The sequence below is a fragment of the Podarcis filfolensis genome (assembly GCF_964270895.1).
Source record: "Podarcis filfolensis genome assembly, chromosome: 6".
Taxonomy (NCBI): domain Eukaryota; kingdom Metazoa; phylum Chordata; class Lepidosauria; order Squamata; family Lacertidae; genus Podarcis; species Podarcis filfolensis.
Window position 1 is genome coordinate 89578598 of NC_139609.1, and position 19162 is coordinate 89597759.

Below are 19162 nucleotides of genomic sequence, written 5' to 3' on the forward strand. Positions count from 1 at the left end.
CCTACTGTTAAGTTGGGTGAGAAAATATCAGACGACACAGCAATTCTTCAAACAGCTTTTCTTTATTCACAGGCCAGGCCAGAACTGAACTGAATGGTTCAGCCAGCCTGCTTATATAGAGCTCCACTACAACGCAACAGTAACAATTTTCTGTAAATATCCAATCACTGAACGTCACTTTCAATACCTTATTTGCATATGTGGACCTGAGTGAAAACTATCTACAATATCAGTCAGGTTGTGCATCCAGAGCAGTGGCCAGAGGAGGAATGACCCCTGGGAAGAGCACAGAGAGAAGAAATGCTATGGTGCATCTGCAGCAGCACAACAAGACGCCTTCATCTGCCCCAGCTGCAACAAAACATGTCTCTCCTGTATGGGTCTCTACAGCCACAGCAAGTGCTGCAAGCTTCCAGCAGTTGGACTTCACCCCGAAAGGTGTACTCCTCCAATCTTCCCTGTCCCTTATAGGCAACTGCAAAGGAGCAGACACAAACTACTGTGTTGTTCTTTTTCTTAAAAAATAAAGAAATAATAACATTCCTTCCAGTAGCACCTTAGAGACCAACTAAGTTTGTTATTAAGGGACGCGGGTGACGCTGTGGGTTAAACCACAGAACCTAGGACTTGCCGATCAGAAGGTTGGCGGTTCGAATCCCCGCGATGGGGTGAGCTCCCGTTGCTCGGTCCCTGCTCCTGCCAACCTAGCAGTTCGAAAGCACATCAAAGTGCAAGTAGATAAATAGGTACCGCTCCTGCGGGAAGGTAAACAGCGTTTCCGTGCGCTGCTCTGGTTCGCCAGAAGTGGCTTAGTCATGCTGGCAACATGATCCGGAAGCTGTACGCCGGCTCCCTCGGCCAACAAAGCAAGATGAGCACCACAACCCCAGAGTCGGTCACGACTGGACCTAACAGTCAGGGGTCCCTTTACCTCTTTTAAAGTTTGTTATTGGTATGAGCTTTTGTGTTATCTGAAGTGTTATTGTGTTATCGTGTGCATGCACACGAAAGCTCATACCAATGACAAGCTTAGTTGGTCTCTAAGGTGCTACTGGAAGGATTTTTTAATTTTGTTTCAAGTATGGCAGACCAACACGGCTGCCTACCTGTAACTTAAAAAAAAATGACACCCCAGTTTGAAAACTAAGGATGTTTTTGCTTTGACTTCTGTTCCAGGAAACCTATCCTAGAACTGCACTTTGCAGAGCCCATTTGTGAAGGTGATTCTTCAGCACAGTGGACACCCCAGTGCCTCATTTTTTAGGCTGGCGGTGTCACAACTGGAACACATAAAATTATGGAGCACACTAAAGAAAGGTTGCAACATTTCATACTTCCTCTGTGCTGGGAGTTGGGGATTTGGGAGAAACCAGGCCACTGAGTTTGGAGCCTGTGGATGTCACTCACGGAACCTGCATTTAGTAACCTGATTTTGTAAGTCTGGTGTGTGTGTGTTTCATAAAGTGATAAAGGTGTTGCTAGTGTCCTTCCTAAGTGAGGGCACATGCCAACCTTAGAAATACCATGCTGTATCCACTAGGTGGCAGGCGCAGACCAAAAGAGGCAAGGACCCTTTGAAAAATGACAACGGATTTAGTACCCCCACCATTCCACATGTGCCAGCAGTCGACTAATAGCTAAAGCTGCGTCAGAGCACCCAACTCACTGCAACACTCGCAAAATGTACGAAGGCATGGAGAAAACCTTTGGACCAACCCGTCAAGGGAAACTGCACTGTTGAGAACCTTTGTCGGGAAAGATCATCACAGCAAGCAGATGAAGTGATGGACAGGGCACTATCAAGAACTGTACTTGTGGGAAAACATGGTCTCTGACACAGCAATTGACAGTATCAGGACTCTGCTTTGCGATGTGGTTTGGGAACAACAGGATATGAATGACCTTCCCAAGGTCAGTGTGAACCGAGTGCTAAGTGCCAGCACTGCTTACAGCTTGGCTGGTGTGTGCCAGAGAATATTTATTTCCTTGTATGCCACCTTGTTTTCCTCTGTCCTCTAGCTTTGACATTTAAGCTGCCATTTTGGGATCCCTTCGACGAAGGCCTGTGTTATCCACATCATTTGTGAGGATTCTGTACACGAGTCGTGTTCTGGGCACCAGAGTCATTTGCTGGGTATGTAAATATTCAGAGCATGGACTCACAAACACAAATGTGCAGAACATTTGCCCATGCTAATTTATATGCCTAGATGTGTGACGGAAGAGGAGCCAACTAACTTCCCATGCAAATGACCCCCCCCAAATGTTCAATTAATTTGCAGCCAGCCAAAGGTCATCCTTTGGTTGACAAAGGGACTTGGGTGGTGCTGTGGGTTAAACCACAGAGCCTAGGACTTGCTGATCAGAAGGTCGGTGGTTTGAATCCCCACAACGGGGTGAACTTCCATTGCTCGGTCCCAGCTCCTGCCAACCTAGCAGTTCGAAAGCGCGTCAAAGTGCAAGTAGATAAATAGGTACCTCTCCGGCGGGAAGGTAAATGGGGTTTCCGTGCGCTGCTCTGGTTTGCCAGAAGCGGCTTAGTCATGCTGGCCACATGACCCGGAAGCTGTACGCCGGCTCCCTCAGCCAATAAAGTGAGATGAGCGCCGCAACCCCAGAGTCGGTCACGACTGGACCTAATGGTCAGGAGTCCCTTTACCTTTAAAGGTCATCCCAGATCTGATCCTCTTCAACTCATTGAGCCCCAAAATTTTCCTTTCAGATCGGGCTCTGGATTGTGTGAAGAAATACTTTTATCTTTTATCTGTCCTAAATATTCCAACAACTAGCTTCACTGGATGTCTATGAGTTCTAGAGTCATGAGAGAGGGGAGAGGAAAAAAAAACCCAGTCCACGTTCTCCAAGCCAGGTATAATTTTATAAACGTCTATCATTTCACCTCTTACTTGGTTTTGGTCCTAACTAAAAAGTCTCAAATGTCACAACCTTTTCTCACGTGGGTCAAGGGGCACTCCAGCCCCTTGATCACAATTCAGTTGCTCCTTTCCAACTGCTATATCCTTGAGGAGAGGTGACCAGAACAGCACACATGGAATTCCTAGGATGGAATTTACCTTTTTAAAAATGGTTGCTGTACACTGGGTCAACATCTTCACGGAGCTATCCACTCTGACCAGAAGGTCTCGTCGCTGGTCAGTCACTGCCTGCTCATGCCCCATGTGCGTATATGTGAAATTAAGATTTATTGCCACCACAAGCATCACTTGACAGCTGCTTACACTGAACTGGGCCACTTTATTGCCCATTTGCTCAGTTTGGAGAGGCCCTTTTGAAGCTCTTCACAATCCCTTTTAGTTTTTAGTTTTAACGGCCCTGAACAGGAAGTCTGCAGTCAGCTCCCACGTTGTTCACCCCTGATATATGGAGAGCAGCTGCTATAACCTCTCCCCCCCAAAAATCTTTAACACAGAGTTCACATAAAATAAGATCACTTATTTTAGGGTAAACTATGCAGTGGTTTAATCAATGCAGCATTCATGTACAGTCAAACTGGGTACTTGGCGATACGTAGGTGTTTTTTGTACGCTGTGCATATCAAGATCCAGAAGCTTTTGTTTAGTGTGTGGCACCTTTCCCCTCGAATCCTCACGATGGGGTGAGCTCCCGTTGCTTGGTCCCTGCTCCTGCCAACCTAGCAGTTCGAAAGCACATAAAAGTGCAAGTAGATAAATAGGTACCGCTCTGGTGGGAAGGTAAACGGTGTTTCTGTGCGCTGCTCTGGTTCGCCAGAAGCGGCTTAGTTATGCTGGCCACATGACCTGGAAGCTGTCTGCGGACAAACGTCGGCTCCCTCAGCCTATAGAGCGAGATGAGTGCTGCAACCCCAGAGTCGGTCACGACTGGACCTAATGGTCAGGGGTCCCTTTACCTTTACCTTTCCCCCTATTAACTTCAAAGGTGTGATTGCTTCCTTGTCACCAGAACCCACCACCTGCAAAACTGATGTAGATTAAAAGCTGCCAGTAAGATCACTAGGCCATTTCTGGCCCTCAGACTACTTCGGACTGGCAACCATGATGTGGATGTGGCTAGCAGATATTGTTTCTTATCACTGGTCCTTCAGACTTCCCCATCAGCCATGTGCAATAGCTAGGGCCCTTCTCCTTGCTGAATCTTCTGATGTGTGTGTATGGGGAACACAAGTGCAACAATATCTGAAATAAGCACCATCTTCAGATGCACTTTGGGAAGTTCTCCGGGAGTAGTCAAACCATGCTTTCGCCATCTTGGCACAACACACCCTTGTGGCAAAGGAAAGCTGCTGTCAAAGTTCAGCCCATTTATTCTTATCTTGCACCTCGCAGGACGACCTTATTCTGCCGCTGTTTCCCCAGTGCTTTGGGTGGGATCTGCAGCACACCAATGATGCCTGACAGATACCTAGCCTACCCTTCAACATTCCCCTGATGAAAATCGGGACGCGTGTCTTTTGGTGTCAGGCTGCCATGCAGGTCAGCAACACCGCTACAAGCGCCAATGCTGGCTGCAAGCGCCAGCTTATCCCCGGGACATTCTGGGATTTAATCAGAAGCCGAGATGGCTTCTATGATTCCAGGAATGCCCTGGGAAAATAGGGACAGTTGGTGGGTATGACTAGGAAGTCAGAACATTGGTCCATCCAGTTTAGCATTGTCTACACTGCATTTCAGCAGGTGTCTAGTGTTCCAGGCAAAGATCTTCCCAGTCTCACCTGGAGATGCTGGGGGTTGAACCTGGAGCCTTTTGGATTCAGAGTAGTTGCTCTGGCACTGATCTACAGCCCTCCCCTTGTGGATCCACAGGCTACAGGACATTTGATGTCCAGGCCCCTGCAGTGTTGCTGATTTTATAAAAGGAAGGAAAGACAACGGTCCCATAGGGATGGGTTGTATTGGCCGCAGAAGCAACAAAATACCATGTTTTGCAAGTCACTGAAAGCTGCCAGGTCTGCTGTAGCTCAGCGTTTTTGTCTCTGGTTTGCAGCAGCCCTCCAAGATATCAGGCAGGGGCATTCCCCGGGACCTGATCATTCTAACTGGTATTGCAAGGGACTGAATTTGGGACCCCCTGCATGCAGAACATGGTCTCTCTGCCCTTACATTGCAGTTGTCTCTTGATGCAACACTTAATGCATCACAGCGAAGGTATGGCAGGGCCAATCTGGTTGAATGCCAGAGAACTGGCGGAACCTGGACAAAAGGAACCACAGAATAGCCGAGCGGAACAAACCACCTCACTGCCAAAATCTCGAGAGAATTAACTGAAGAATTTCATAAAGCTCTCCAGAGTGCCTTGACGGTCAGTAAGTTACTAGTCCACATGAATTCACTTGTCGGTCAGGGATGTGAAGCAATGGCGCCTGAGCAGGCTTGAGCTGTCCTGGTTGATGTCAGTGAGAATAACTGGCCACCGAAGGGCTTCATATCACAGCAGAAATATCTGACACCAGTTCAAGTGGTAGGATCTGCCCCAGCGAGAAAGCACATTCGGGCTATGTCTCTTTGTCTTCATTGTGGCTGGAAGCAGGGCTGCACTTTGCTGTTTCTTTTAGATCTTCTTGCACGTCGGCTAGGATCTGGGCTGCTTTGCCATTACGCCGGCCTTGAACAGGCTTCTTAAAGGCTGCGAAGAGCAAAACAGACAAAGGTGTTAGCAGGTTTGCAATGCATTCTGGGATAATGAACTGCACAAGTTTTGTTTCAGTCTCTGACACCTCATATAGAAGAGGTGGGCTGAAGGTAGATCAGGAGAGTGATTGCAATAGATCACCAAGTGTGAAATCCAACTTAGGCCCCATTCACCATCTACACTTAAAACAGCATTGTACCACTTTAAAGAGTCACTGGCTTCCCCCAAAGAATCCTGGGAACTGTAGTTCGTTAAGGGTGCTGGGAGATGTTAGGTGACCCCCATTCCCTTAGACAGCTACCATTCCCAATCCTTGGGAAGAGATATTGGTTGAAGCAGCTTGTGGAGTCTAAAGATCGGGTTTCCTGAAAGCATCTCCCCCAGTTTCCACATTAAGAGCCACACAAATGAACAGCTCCCTGTCTATGACTTGGTTGCATGAGGGCCAGATTTCATGGCACTTTTGGCACAGTGCCAAAGATGAGCTACCCTCAACAAAACAAAACAAAACAAAACAAAACAAAACAAAACAAAACAAAACAAAACAGGCAATGAGAGTGATGAATGGTGACACGGATAGGTTGGGGGCCCTTCCAAGCCCCTGAGTCCTTGACCAGTGCCCAACCTGACTGATCGCTGGTGCTGGACTTGGGTTTCATCCCATCCTTCCCTGTCGCCATAATTTCAGTGTTCTTTCTTCCTGGTTGGAAAAAATAAATACAAAGGGCTATCCTTGTCGCTGATGCAGGTTCTATAAAATCTGGGGCAGAATTCTGTCCTAAATCCTAATCCTGGTCACAGACACTGGATTCAGCATTTCAAGAACCTGCTGCATTGAGAGCAGTAAAAAAAAGGACCCTTGGACGGTTAAGTCCAGCCAAAGGTGACTATGGGGTGCAGCGGGCATCTTGCTTTCAAGCCGAGGGAGCCGGCGTTTGTCTACAGACAGCTTTCTGGGTCATGTGGCCAGCAGGACTAAACCACTTCTGGTACAATGGAACACTGCGACGGAAACCAGAGTGCACAGGAACACTGTTTACCTTCCCGTCGCAGTGGTACCTATTTATCTACTTGCACTGGTATGCTTTCGAACTGCTAGGTTGGCAGAAGCTGGGACAGAGCAGTGGGAGCTCATCCTGTTGTGCAGATTTGAATTGCCGACTTTATGATTGGCAAGCCCAAGAGGCTAAGTGGTTTAGACCACAGCGCCACCCGTGTTCCCCTGCTACCTTTGAGAGCGGTAATGTAAAGGCAGATGGGCAGCTGCTTGCAGGCCTGGATTAAATTTGCAAGCACTGGTATTTGAAAATACCAGTGTCCACCCCACCCCACCCCTGCCGCCACTGCCTACCATTGTCTTGCCCTTTGCAATTTTAACCCCTTCTGAGCTCAGCCCTTTGCAGGGAAGGGCCGAGCCTTTTGACAGAACAAGAAAAAGGAGCTGTCAACATTTTGCGTCCAGGTTCATCAGACCTGTCAGAAAGGCAATGTGATAGGAACGGAAGCTTGTCAAACAAGCCCTCCTGCCTTGCCGACAACAATATCTCTCACATACTCGGTCAACATTGCTCTCTCTAACTCACATGCATACACACACAGCCAAGCACACACTTTTTGACTGCGCAAACAGAGCCAGGGGTAGCGCTTTGGGGATGGAGAAAAGTATTTAAACTGTGAAGAGGAAGGGAGGGTTGTTGGTTGTCCCCTCCGCCCTTTTTCAAGTGCCCAACCTTTATCCATTTCCTACTTTGTCACCTGCAGGAAATGCCAGCGCAACACATTCCATTGTTAAGAGGTTTCCCCTTCTACAGGGAATGGGGCTTAACAATAAACACCGTTTGTGAAAAATGCATTCCCTGCAAGTCAATAACATTTCTCCGGAAAGGCTAAGCAAACACTGAACTGTGTACCTAGTGCACCTATTCAATCTACGTGTTGCCAAGCCTTTCTCCTACTCTCTTCTCCCTCCCAGGTTGGCTTGGGCTAACCCTTTGCCAGAAAGCCAGCCTGGCCCCCAGACTCTGGAGTCCTCCCTGCTTGCGTTCCTTATCACGGCGGACTGTATCGCTGTGGACAAACATTTGCATAGCCTGGAATTCAGAAAGCAGAAGAGAGTGCCTGGCCTGTGCATAGGAAAAGTTAGCTCATTCTTTTCTCAAATGAGCCACCAGAACAAACAAAGTTCAGTGGACAGGGGCCACATCCATTTAAAGCGCCATGGTGCCATTTTAATCTGTCTTCCCCCCCAAGAATTCTAGGAGCTGTTAAAGGCGCTGAGAGTTCTTAGGAAGCCGCTATCCCCACTCAGAGCTACAATTCTCAGAGATAGCTGTGTGAAGAGGGATGGATTGCTAAACTACTCTGGAAATCATGGCTCTGTGAGGGGGATAGGGGTCTCGGAACAAAGTAACAAGCGGCAACACAGGCAATTTAAATGTGAATGTGGCCTAAGTAAACAGGTGCAGTGTTATGGAAGACATGAAAAATAGTATACAGTGGACGCTCAGGTTGCGAACGTGATCCGTGTGGGATGCACGTTCGCAACCCGCAGCTGTGCATCTGCGCATGTGCGGGTTGCAATTCGGTGCTTCTGCGCATGCGCAAAGCGTGATTTAGTGCTTCTGCGCATGCGCAACCGCCGAAACCTGGAAGTAACCTATTCCGGTACTTCTGGGTTTTGGCAGTCTATAACCCAAAAAAACGCAACCTGAAGTGTCTGTAACCCGAGGTATGACTGTATCTCACAATACATGATTCTGAACCCCCTGTTTTTACCCTTTGTCAGTGAATCGTGTCCTCTTTTCCGCTTCTTTTGCGATCTCTGGGTGATCTCGGTTGTGCAACAGTATTTTTCTTTCATGGGAGCCGCTTGGAGGCTTTCATCATCACAAGTGCCAATCACCTATACAAATTAGGGGGAAATTATTCAGACATGAGTTGCAGATGTGCAAGTTAAATGTCCCATAGCATTTGGGAACCCCACCTTTCTTCCTTCAGTTGTGCTCAAGTTTTGCACTCAAAAATCAGGTCTGATCGGAAAAATTCTTTTCCTCCTTCTGTATTCCACAAACAAGACGCTCTTTCAACCCTGCCTACAAGTCAAACACAGCTCATTTTGGATTAAAGTCAAGTCCTTTCATAGGTCGTTCTAGGTGAACAGTGTAGGATTAGCCAGAGTGATGCCCTTACCATTGGCCTTGCTAGTTGGCTAACCTGGCTATATTAGGATTAAGGTCATAACTTGAATCATAGAGTTGGAAGGGATCACAGGGATCATCTAGTCCAGCCCCCTGCAATGCAGGAATCTTTTGCCGAATGTGGGGCTCAAACCCACAGCCCTGAGATTTACTCTCATGCTCTACCAATTGAGAAACTCAGCTTTGGAAAGACAGCTTCGATTCCTTCCAACTTTCACCTCCTTTATTTTAACCATGGCACCAGATTTTGGGATATGTCTGTTGCAAGTCTTCCTTTTAGTGATTGGTGGGACTGATTTAGCAGGGACAGCTGAACACATTCTGCTGCCTGGGGCAGAGGGCAAACGTTTGGTGCTCCCCATTGCGCATACAGAAGCCAGCTGGGCTGACAGATGAATCTGACTGAAACACTGGCAATGGGGCAGTGTCTCCCACTGCAGCTGATGCCAGCTGGCTAGCATAGGGGGCACAGGGCAAGCCAGATGCAGCACAAATCTCTGTCCTCCAGCCCAGAGGAATGAACAAGGGGCTTGGCAGGAATGCCTTGGGGGAAATACTCAAATGTCCATCAGAATCTGCCACCTGAGGCAGTTGCTTCACTCTGCCTAACAATTGGGCCAGCTTGCAGCCCAGCTGAATCTCATAAGGCCATGCATCTCATGAGCTGCCCGCTTTGTCACCACACTTGTCTGCCCACGTGCGACGTTGGAGCAGGATCCTGGCACACCATATGGAGCCCCCTTTCTCTAGTGGCTTCTCTTGACTTAGTTGAGAGCATAAGGTTTGATTAGCATTGCCAAAGGTTCTCAGAAGTGGGGAAATCTCTTCTTTGTGGGCTTAATGAGACCCATCAGCCCTCCCCATTTAAACCATGAGGCAGTTTTGTCTTCAACCTAATGTCATATATGACACCAGGCTGGGTAAAGGCATGGCTGGACCAAAAGGGATTTGCAGATCAGCGGTGGCTTCAAAGCCATGTGATGATGATGATGATGATGATGATAATTTATTATTTATACCCCGCCCATCTGGCTGGGTTTCCCCAGCCACTCTGGGTGGCTCCCAACAGAATATTAAAAACACAAACACATCAAACATTAAAAACTACCCTAAACAGGGCTGCTCTCAGGTGTCTTCTAAAAGGTTGTTTATTTCCTTAACATTTGATGGGAGGGCGTTCCACAGGGCGGGCGCCACTACCAAGAAGGCCCTCTGCCTGGTTTCCTGTAACCTCACTTCTCGCAGTGAGGGAATTGCCAGAAGGCCCTCAGAGCTGGACCTCAGTGTCCAGGCTGAATGGTGGGGATGGAGACGCTCCTTCAGATATACTGGGTTGAGGCCATTTAGGGCTTTAATGGTGAGCACCAACACTTTGAATTGTGCTTGGAAACGTACTGGGAACCAATGTAGGTCTTCCAGGACCAGTGTTATATGGTCTCGGTGGCCAATCAAAGTCACCCGTCTAGCTGCTTTGATATACCGTATTTTTCTTTGTATAACATGCCACCGTGTTTAAGACGCCCCCTATTTTTGGGGACTCAAAATTAAGAAAATGGGGGAGATTGCTTCCGTGTATAAGACTACCCCCCTTTTTAAACATTATTTTTTTAGTAAAAAAAAACCTAGTCTTATACACGGAAAAGTATGGTACTTTGCAAGCGCCAACAACAGCTGATTCCTTGGGTCTTGCATTACACTGTGCCTTGCCTGCACGGTTTGATTTCAAACTGTGCAAGCGAAAAATAGTCATTGTGACATCAGCTGAATGACAGGTGGGCATATTCAGCCAAGTAAACCCAGTGTTGCCCAGTTGCCTCCTAAATGAGTCCCACACTGAGAATGGGTTGTGCTTAGCCAGAAGGTAGACTCTACTTGGTGTGTGTGTTTTGGGGGGGGACAGACAGGTGTATGTGTGGGATGATGAGCAAATACACAAAAGGGAACAAACCTCGCTATCGGATGTATTGGGCTCGTCAGATTCTTCATTGACCGACTCAGAATCTCCGTTACCTAAAGGAAACAATGGCAGATGAAAGATCAGCTGTTGGAGGACTTGCAGTTTCCAGACGAGGAGCCACACCAATATTCAAATGACAAGCAAACAAAACCTCTCTCTGTGTGTGTTCCCACCCCACCCAGATGTCAATCAATTGAGAGATCCTTCTCCCTTGATTAAATCTCCTTATATGCAAATCAGCACACAGCTGCCTTTAAAAAACAGAACAAAAACTTTCCCACTAGCACAAAAACCCTGATTCTCTGGTCTGGGCTAGAGATTCCCAAAATCAAGCCATACAGGCCAACTCTACTTTCCAGCTCAGCCAGTAAAGTTGGCATTATGGATGTGACTTTTTGTTGTTGTTGATATAGGAATAGGGCTTTCCCCCTCATACAATAGGAGGGCCAACCAACCATTTTACTGAAGCACTGAGAAGGAGATGGGAAGGGTCAAGTTTATAGTCCTCACAGATGTAGAGAAAATTTAAAAAATGGGGATTTTCCTGTGGGGGCTATAATTAGGAAAAGCTTGTGATTTCCTCATTGTCCTGAATCAGGGATCATTCCCTTTGCAACTTCCTATTGTGTGTCCATATCTCACTGGTTAAGTGCATGGTCTGCGTGCAGGAAGTCGCAGGTTAAATATCTGAAATCTCCGGGTAAAAAGACCAGGAGGCAAATGCCTGAGACCTTGGAGAGCTGCTGTCAATCACAGCAGACAATACTGTTCTAGGTGAACAAATTATCTGAGCAGGTGAGGCTTGCTTGGGTTGATATGGCCACAGGCTAAAGTGAGAAGTTTCTGGTCTTGTTGTCCGAAAAGCTTTACAGGGTGCTGGAGGTTTCGGTTGAGTACAAAGACCTACTGTCTGTTATTTTTTTTTTTAATAATTTTTATTAACTGGCCAATCACATCAAATTAAATCACATCACATAAATTCCAAATTACAAAGCCAAATTTTTAAATTTTGTTGGGGGAACCCATACTTCAAGATCCAAAGGGGGATTCAGATCATCTTCTTATTACTGCGTTAATGTCCAAATCAGTCCCAATCAGTCCAAACAAAATTCATAATTCTATCCAGTCTTATCTTGGTGTTTCCACATCATATCTTGTTCATATAATTTCTATTTTTCCTTTACAATCTCTTCTGTTAGTCTCCTTAAGCCGATAAGCAAAATAATAATCCTGTGTGGATTTCCCGTTCCTCCACTAAGTCCAGATGGTTTCCATATATCTCCTTCGTAGATAACATCGCTCTTTCCATCATAAATTTGGCATTTGTCGCTCTTAAGTCCCACCGAGAAGTTGATCCACGATATGTAAACAACTCTATTTCTCTCTTTCTCCTCCCAGACCCAAGAGCTCCAACAATGCCTCCCAAAATGGCGACGGCATTTTTAACTGTGTCATTCCAAAACTCTTAGCTTTCCAGCTTCATCTTGAAACATTGCTTTGGTTCGAAAGTTTATCTCCACACAGCCTTAAATCCACAGCTTAAGTCCTTAGTTTCTGACTCATTAGGGGAGGGGATTCTTGTTAAATCACATAAGAAAAAGGAAGGCAGATTTCCCCCCCTCCCCCCTCAGTCATACCGTATCTTGACGTATCTTCTCATATTTTATTCTTGTCTTGTTATCAGAGATCTCTTCTGTCAGCAGTCTTTACTCCCCTTTTTCCTTGAAGCATGTGCAATTTATCTCGTCCAAATTGTTTCTTTTGAAGATGCTTGCAACTAGCGGCGCGAATCAGGGACGGCGTCCAGGAGTGCCGGAATCCCACAGGAGGGCTTTGTGCCTAGTGCCCCCACCCCCACAAATTCGGGGGTGGTATAGGGCACAGCAGGCAAGGGCCGTCCCCCCCCACAATCCTGGGGGGGGTTAAGGAGGCTAATTACCCCCATCATAGCCTCCAAATTACCTCGTGTGGGTCGGAGAGATGTTATTGTCAGCCATCTTCCGATGTGCCACCTAGTGGCCCCCTCCTACTGTCTGCTATAATCAAAGTTTACTTAAATTGGAGGTACAGTGTGTTCAAACAATGCAGTCGTCCTGGATATAAGGAGTGAAACTACCGGTTGAGCAATAGAAGTTTCTTTGGAAGCCACAGAACTTAGAGGTTGCTACTGAGAGTATTAATTACAACCATTAGGGGAAATGTTTCTCAAGTTTTGGAGTGCAGTTTGATATAAGAGTGGTTTGGTCAACAAGGGATGTCTACATTTCTTGCTGATAGAAATGGTAGCTGTGTCAGTCTGTTACAGCAACCACAGAAGTAGAGTCTTCTGGCACCTTAAAGGCTAATGGCGCTTCCAGTTTGTCTCTATTTTTGGGTGGGATTCAGTCACATACAGGCAAATTCAGGTTGGGCAGTTACAGTTGATTTGGAGGTATTGGGCAGTAAACACACTTCCCCCAAAAGACCAGACTTTTGGCGATAAGGAAAGTGTCGGGAAAATGCATGGCAAAGTGTAGGATAACACTTGCTTTGATGCAACCTCATCCAGTGTCCTCACAAACAAGTTGAAATTAAATGCTAACTAAATAGTTAACAGGGACGCGGGTGGCGCTGTGGGTTAAACCACAGAGCCTAGGACTTGCTGATCAGAAGGTCAGCGGTTCGAATCCCCGCGACGGGGTGAGCTCCCGTTGCTCGGTCCCTGCTCCTGCCAACCTAACAGTTCGAAATACGTCAAAGTGCAAGTAGATAAATAGGTACCGCTCCGGCAGGAAGGTAAACGGCATTTCCGTGCGCTGCTCTGGTTCGCCAGAAGCGGCTTAGTCATGCTGGCCACATGATCCAGAAGCTGGGTCCCTCGGCCAATAAAACGAGATGAGTGCCGCAACCCCAGAGTAGGTCACAACTGGACCTAATGGTCAGGGGTCCCTTTACCCCTTTACCTTTAAATAGTTAACACCATCTAATCTCCCAGCGAGCAAATCATGGTGACGATGTTGTTGTTGGCGTCTGTCTGTCTGAAAAGGTGACGGCGTATTTAATGCACCTGGGGCCTGCTAACTTGGAAAAACCCTACAACCTACCAAGAGAAATGTTGTTCCCTATCACTGTCTCTCTGAAAGTGCAGGTTACCTGGCTGGTCCATTTTCTGCTTCTGCGCTTCAAAAGGCACCTTTGTCTCTGAATCGGCTGTGGCGTCGCAAGATGCCGGCTTGCACGTGGGAAGTTCTTGTAGTGAAGAGATCTGCAGAAGGCACAGACAGATGTTTGTGGCCAGAACTATAGCAGTTCAACACAAACACACTCACACCAATAACACCCAGCCTCCATCATGGCCACAGACCAGGAATCCTCAAAGGCAGATTCCTTCAACATCTGCAGCTGTAAGGAGATGGGTGTATTTCATGGACTGTCATATGTGGAGCTGTAGCGATCAAGGAGGGATCTCTAGTCAATGAATAGCTAGCCTAGCCTATCAAGATCTGCTAGTTGCTCCAGGACACTTCTGAGTCCACATGTATGTCCTGCCTCAGCTACAGGACACCTCTCCAAGGTGCTGATCTTATGTTCCCCTGCTTACCCACCTCCAGCACAGCTGGGGTGATCACCTATGCTTGGTGGTGAGTATCTCCATGGACCAAAACAGCCTCCATGGAACATCACACATGACCAGCCTTCCTCCTTGATGAGATGGAGAAGGGATGTAATTGAGTGGTAGAGCACAAATCTTGCATGTAGGAGGTCTGGGGTTCATTTTTCACCAAAAGGCACCTTGGTGAGGCTGGAGTGACCCCTCTCTGTTGGAGAACTGCAGTGAGTCAGAATATACACTACTTGGCTATATATGCTGGCAGTGTAAGGTAGCTTTGTATGTTCATGAGACCTGTGTTCAAGTCCTGCTAAACACAAGCATCACTGTAAGAGAGAATCATATCGGATTTACAGAATGTGAACCATAAGCCGTGTCCAGCTCAGACAAGACCCACTGAAATTTATGGACTTTAGTTAGTCACACCCATTAATCTCAATAGGTCTGCTTTCAACATTGGATACAGCTCCCACGAGTGCATATGAACTGAATGATGCTCATGTTCAGTCAAAGGTGACATGACTGATGTAGCAGACAGATGTTTCCTGAAGAGGACCCATGAAGTGTGGATGATGTAGCCACATCTTTCAGCATCTTTGCACACATATCGTGGGACTCTGATTGGGTCTGACTGTCCATGTGAGTATTTAAAGATGTGACTATGTCATCTACACTTTAAACACATAATGTGCAAAACATCTGCATGCCACATTCATCCTAGCCCTTTGCAGATATACTAAACAGGTAAAATGTGTGGAGGACTGGGGGCAGAAGGCCTTGAGGCAGCTGACTCTCCACCAGATGTATAGCCGCTTGTTTCAAGGTCAGAAGGAGCCCATGCATGGACAAGTATATTCACACATACGTGCAATACAGGAGTGGGATTGGCTGGCAAGTATTTTGTTGTGCCATTTGATTGTTGCATTTTATTTATGGATGCGTATGTTTTATTGCTTGTGTAATTGGTTTCTATACTTGTAAACACTCAGAAGCCTGTTTTGGCATTAAGCGGCATATAAATCCATCCATCTATTCATCCATCCAGCCATCCTCAATGGTGAACAAGGTGATTTGCTGCTGTGCAAATCAAAGAGGCTCTTGCCTAACTGTTGTCCTAGGCCGTAGGACTGGTAGGAGGGCGAAAACATTCCAAAGGATAAAAGTGGTATAAAAAACATAAATGGAAAATGGTTTTGTTTATAAACAGAAGTGACAGTTCAGAAACAGCCTAACAGAAGAACTCTTGGAGCAATTTCTCTTACCAGAGATGCTGCGAGGTTCTCCTTGGCTCCCACGCTGAGCTGCTCTGACTCTTTGCCCCTGTGGAGACGTTCAGCTGCATGGAGCCAGGTGGACAAATCGCTTTTATGAAGGATGGGGTCTTCAGCTGACCTTTTAATCGGACTTCCAGGCTCCTCTTCCCCTGAGGACGGTTGTGAGTTGGCTGCCTTCAGTTTCTCTCTTCCTCTTCCATAATCTGATAGGTCTAGGGGTACTTCTGTGAGATACTCCCTCATGACTTCTGCCTTCTCTGCTTGCTCCAGTTCCTCCCTGTCGATCAAAAGAAATCTCCCTAGCGTTCCCTCACTAGAGTCTCCCGAACTGGACCTTTCCTTTTTGCACTCCTTGCCTGCCCTCAGCAGCGGGGAAGGCGATCGACGCTCGGTGCGATCTAAGCCGTCTTCCATCTTGGCATTGCATTCCTGCTGTTGCATCAATAAATAACGGAGCTTCTCTTGATGATTAAGAAACTGGAGTCTATTCTCCAAATGGCGGTCTTTCATGTACACCATAGCGCCTGGGAGATCGAAGATGGCAGCCTGGTCTTCCCAGTCATCTTGTGACTTCATTCTGCCTTCTGACTCTCTGGCCATTAGTAAGCGGTGAGGGAAACCACTTCCCTTGCTGCTGGAGTTACTCTGGAGCCCAAGATGGTGCAAGGCAAAGTGTTGGCTGGGGAAGCAGGATTGCTCCTTTCTGGTGGCAAACTTCAGAGCCTTGTAAGATGAAGCAAGTTCCCGGCAGTCCGATTTGCTGGCTCTTAAATAACTGAAATAAAGCATGACCGTCATCAACACTACTCAAAAATGTCAAGAGTCGCAGGGTAGTATTCAACTACTGTCAGGGCTGGATCAAGATGTTTTGCTGCCTGAGGCGAAAGACAAGATGGTGCCCTTCCCCAAGGCACATACAGAAGCCAATTGGATTGGCAGCTGAGTCTTACCTCAATACTGGTGAAAGGAAAGTATCTTCCACCGTGCTTGAGGGCAGCTAGGTAGTGTAGGGGGTACAAAGCATGGTACCCACAGCTCTCCCTGCTCCCTGCCCCTCAGCACCTGCTGCCTGAGGCAGCTGCTTCCCTTTGTCTCATCACAGAGCCAGCCCTAACGTGTCTTAGTGGAAAGACTTAGCCCTTAGTGGAAAGACTTCTGGTTATGCAATGAGACTTCCCCTCTTCTCTTTTCCCCACGTGTACCAAACCCACGTGTACCCCACTTCCCAAATCTGCTGCAGAGAGTTGGGAGAACCCCTAAACAGCTTTAGGGGAGGCATGGGGGAGAACGTTCCATTGTACAAACAGCAACCCTTGCACTGATAGAACGAGAGTTTTAGTGCTATATTGGGAACTGTAATTTCAAATGGCTCAGGTTGCATTCCAGCTGGGTGCTCACTTTCCATTTATTATCCTGCACTGCTGGGAATTAGACTAGATGATGCTTTGGGTCCTTTCCAATTCTACAGTTCTATGACTCTAGACTCCATAGTGTGTGACTTTGTTTTGGTCAACCTGGACAGAAGGTCGAGGTGGTGAAGCCATCATCTAAGTGCTCCTGATTCACCATGCTATGCTACGTTCAGATGTAGTGAACTTACAGCGCATTGTTCCTTTAACAACATCTAGTCTCCTGACTCCTCTCTCACCTTTGTTTTGTCCTGGGAGAAAACCTGCTGCAGGCCTGTAATAGAAGCCATGCCAGAAATCTGTATATAACCCCTGGTAATAAACCAGTTACATTACCTGTGTGGGACCTGAATTCCATGTTTCAACACATAGCACACACCCCATTGCAAGCACTTCAATAAGATGTGTGGGCTGTAGCGCTATACTGGAATCTAGATCTGAAAGCTGTTTCACATGGTGATTTGTCCTTCTTTTCTCCCTCTGCAAGCCAGCTACAAGGATGTTTCCCTCTTTACCCTGGTGATCACTTTTTCTGTATGCCACCATAAGCAAAGGATCTAGAAACTTGGTTTCCCACCCCTTCAAATGAAAGCTGAAAATGCAAGGGAGAGGCCTGGAATATTCTTGAAGAGACCAGGCAGGCCCTTGTAGCTCACACACCCTAGACTGCTCATAATAATAATAATAATAATTATTATTATTATTATTATTATTTATTTATACCCCGTCCATCTGGCTGGGTTTCCCCAGCCACTCTGGGCAGCTTCCAACACATCAATGCATCAAACATTAAAAGCTTCCCTAAACAGGGCTGCCTTCAGATGTTGTCTAAAAGTCTGGTAGTTGTTTGTCTCTTTGACATCTGATGGGAGGGCGTTCCACAGGGTGGGTGCCACTACCGAGGAGGCCCTCTGCCTGGTTCCCTGTAACTTGGCTTCTCCCAGTGAGGGAACCGCCAGAAGGCCCTCAGAGCTGGACCTCAGTGTCCGGGCGGAACGATGGGGGTGGAGACGCTCCTTCAGATATACTGGACCGAGGCCATTTCTTGAGTTCTTACTTACGCTTCAAAGCTGGGGATTCGATCAGATGCTGGGGGTGGGGGCGTTTCACTCGCAGGGGGTGGGACGGGACTTTCTGGGCAATCCCTTTCCTGAGAGCAGGATCTTGAGCCGGGCCTCAGTAACGCAATTGTTCCGTGCAACTGGTTGGCTATCCTCTGAGAAGAATGCTAATAACAGAGGGGAGACAGGAAGAGGAGAAAGGCTTTTTTGCATTATTTCAAGCCTTCATTGTCTGGGGGAAGGAGGCAAAAAGAGGAGGCTGAAGGGAGTGGGGAAGTCTCGTTTAACATTTTCAAGAGGCAGGGCCAGAAGCATAGTGTAGGTGGGGCGAGGGGGGCCATGGCCCTGGGTGCATTATTTTTTTTAGGGCGCATTTTTCTCCTCATGCTGTGCCGCTTTGCAAGTCTAATCCCACCTTCCAGGCTCAAAAAGTAGTGTGAGGCTGTGTAATAATAAAATTTAAGGTCTTATACATATAATAAATGTTCATAAATGTACCAACCAAGCATGTACATAGATCAGCACAGGAAGACCGACCTGAAACCATTTTGACTCCCAGACTGACCAAATGTTTGCTCTGCAAGGGGTGAGGGGGTGAGGGACCTTCCCATTGTCTCAGGAATTGGGAAATCACCATCTCAAAGGGTGAAAGACTACCATGAAAGGCAATCAGATAAGGCATTATCAAATAACCTGGCAGATAGGAAAAACAACAACATTGAGATTTCTGTTGTAGACCACCTTTTCTGTGATGTAGGTATGATGTTTGTGGGGGGTGGTCTTGGGTTACACCCCTTCTGTGATGTATGTATGATGTATGGAGGGGTGGTCTTGAGATCCAGGGCAGGGAATTTAAAATGTCTATATAAGGGCAGACAGACCTTTGTTTGGGGGTCCTCCTCCTTTCCTGCGTGTGAGGGGAGCACCCTGTTGCAACAGATCAATAAAAATCAGGCTTACTAGCTGCTTTGCTTTTCAATATTCTCTGGTTGGCCTCTGTTATTTTCTCCTACCAATAGGGAACCCATGTAAGAACTCTATACGGGC

The 19162-nt window shown here is 47.1% G+C and overlaps 1 protein-coding gene across 1 annotated transcript in view; it reads right to left on the reverse strand.

Moving 5' to 3' along the window:
- Nucleotides 1-4871: 4871 nt before the first annotated feature.
- RBBP8NL (RBBP8 N-terminal like) overlaps nt 4872-19162 on the reverse strand; it is a 38526-nt gene continuing 24235 nt past the window's right edge. The window contains exons 9-14 of the mRNA XM_083618662.1: nt 18116-18282; nt 15634-16420; nt 13915-14026; nt 10774-10835; nt 8404-8530; nt 4872-5622 (exon numbers count right to left, since the gene is read on the reverse strand). Coding sequence (XP_083474788.1) covers nt 5492-5622; nt 8404-8530; nt 10774-10835; nt 13915-14026; nt 15634-16420; nt 18116-18282 — 1386 coding nt within the window. The 3' untranslated portion in view covers nt 4872-5491. The remainder of the gene's footprint in view (nt 5623-8403; nt 8531-10773; nt 10836-13914; nt 14027-15633; nt 16421-18115; nt 18283-19162) is intronic.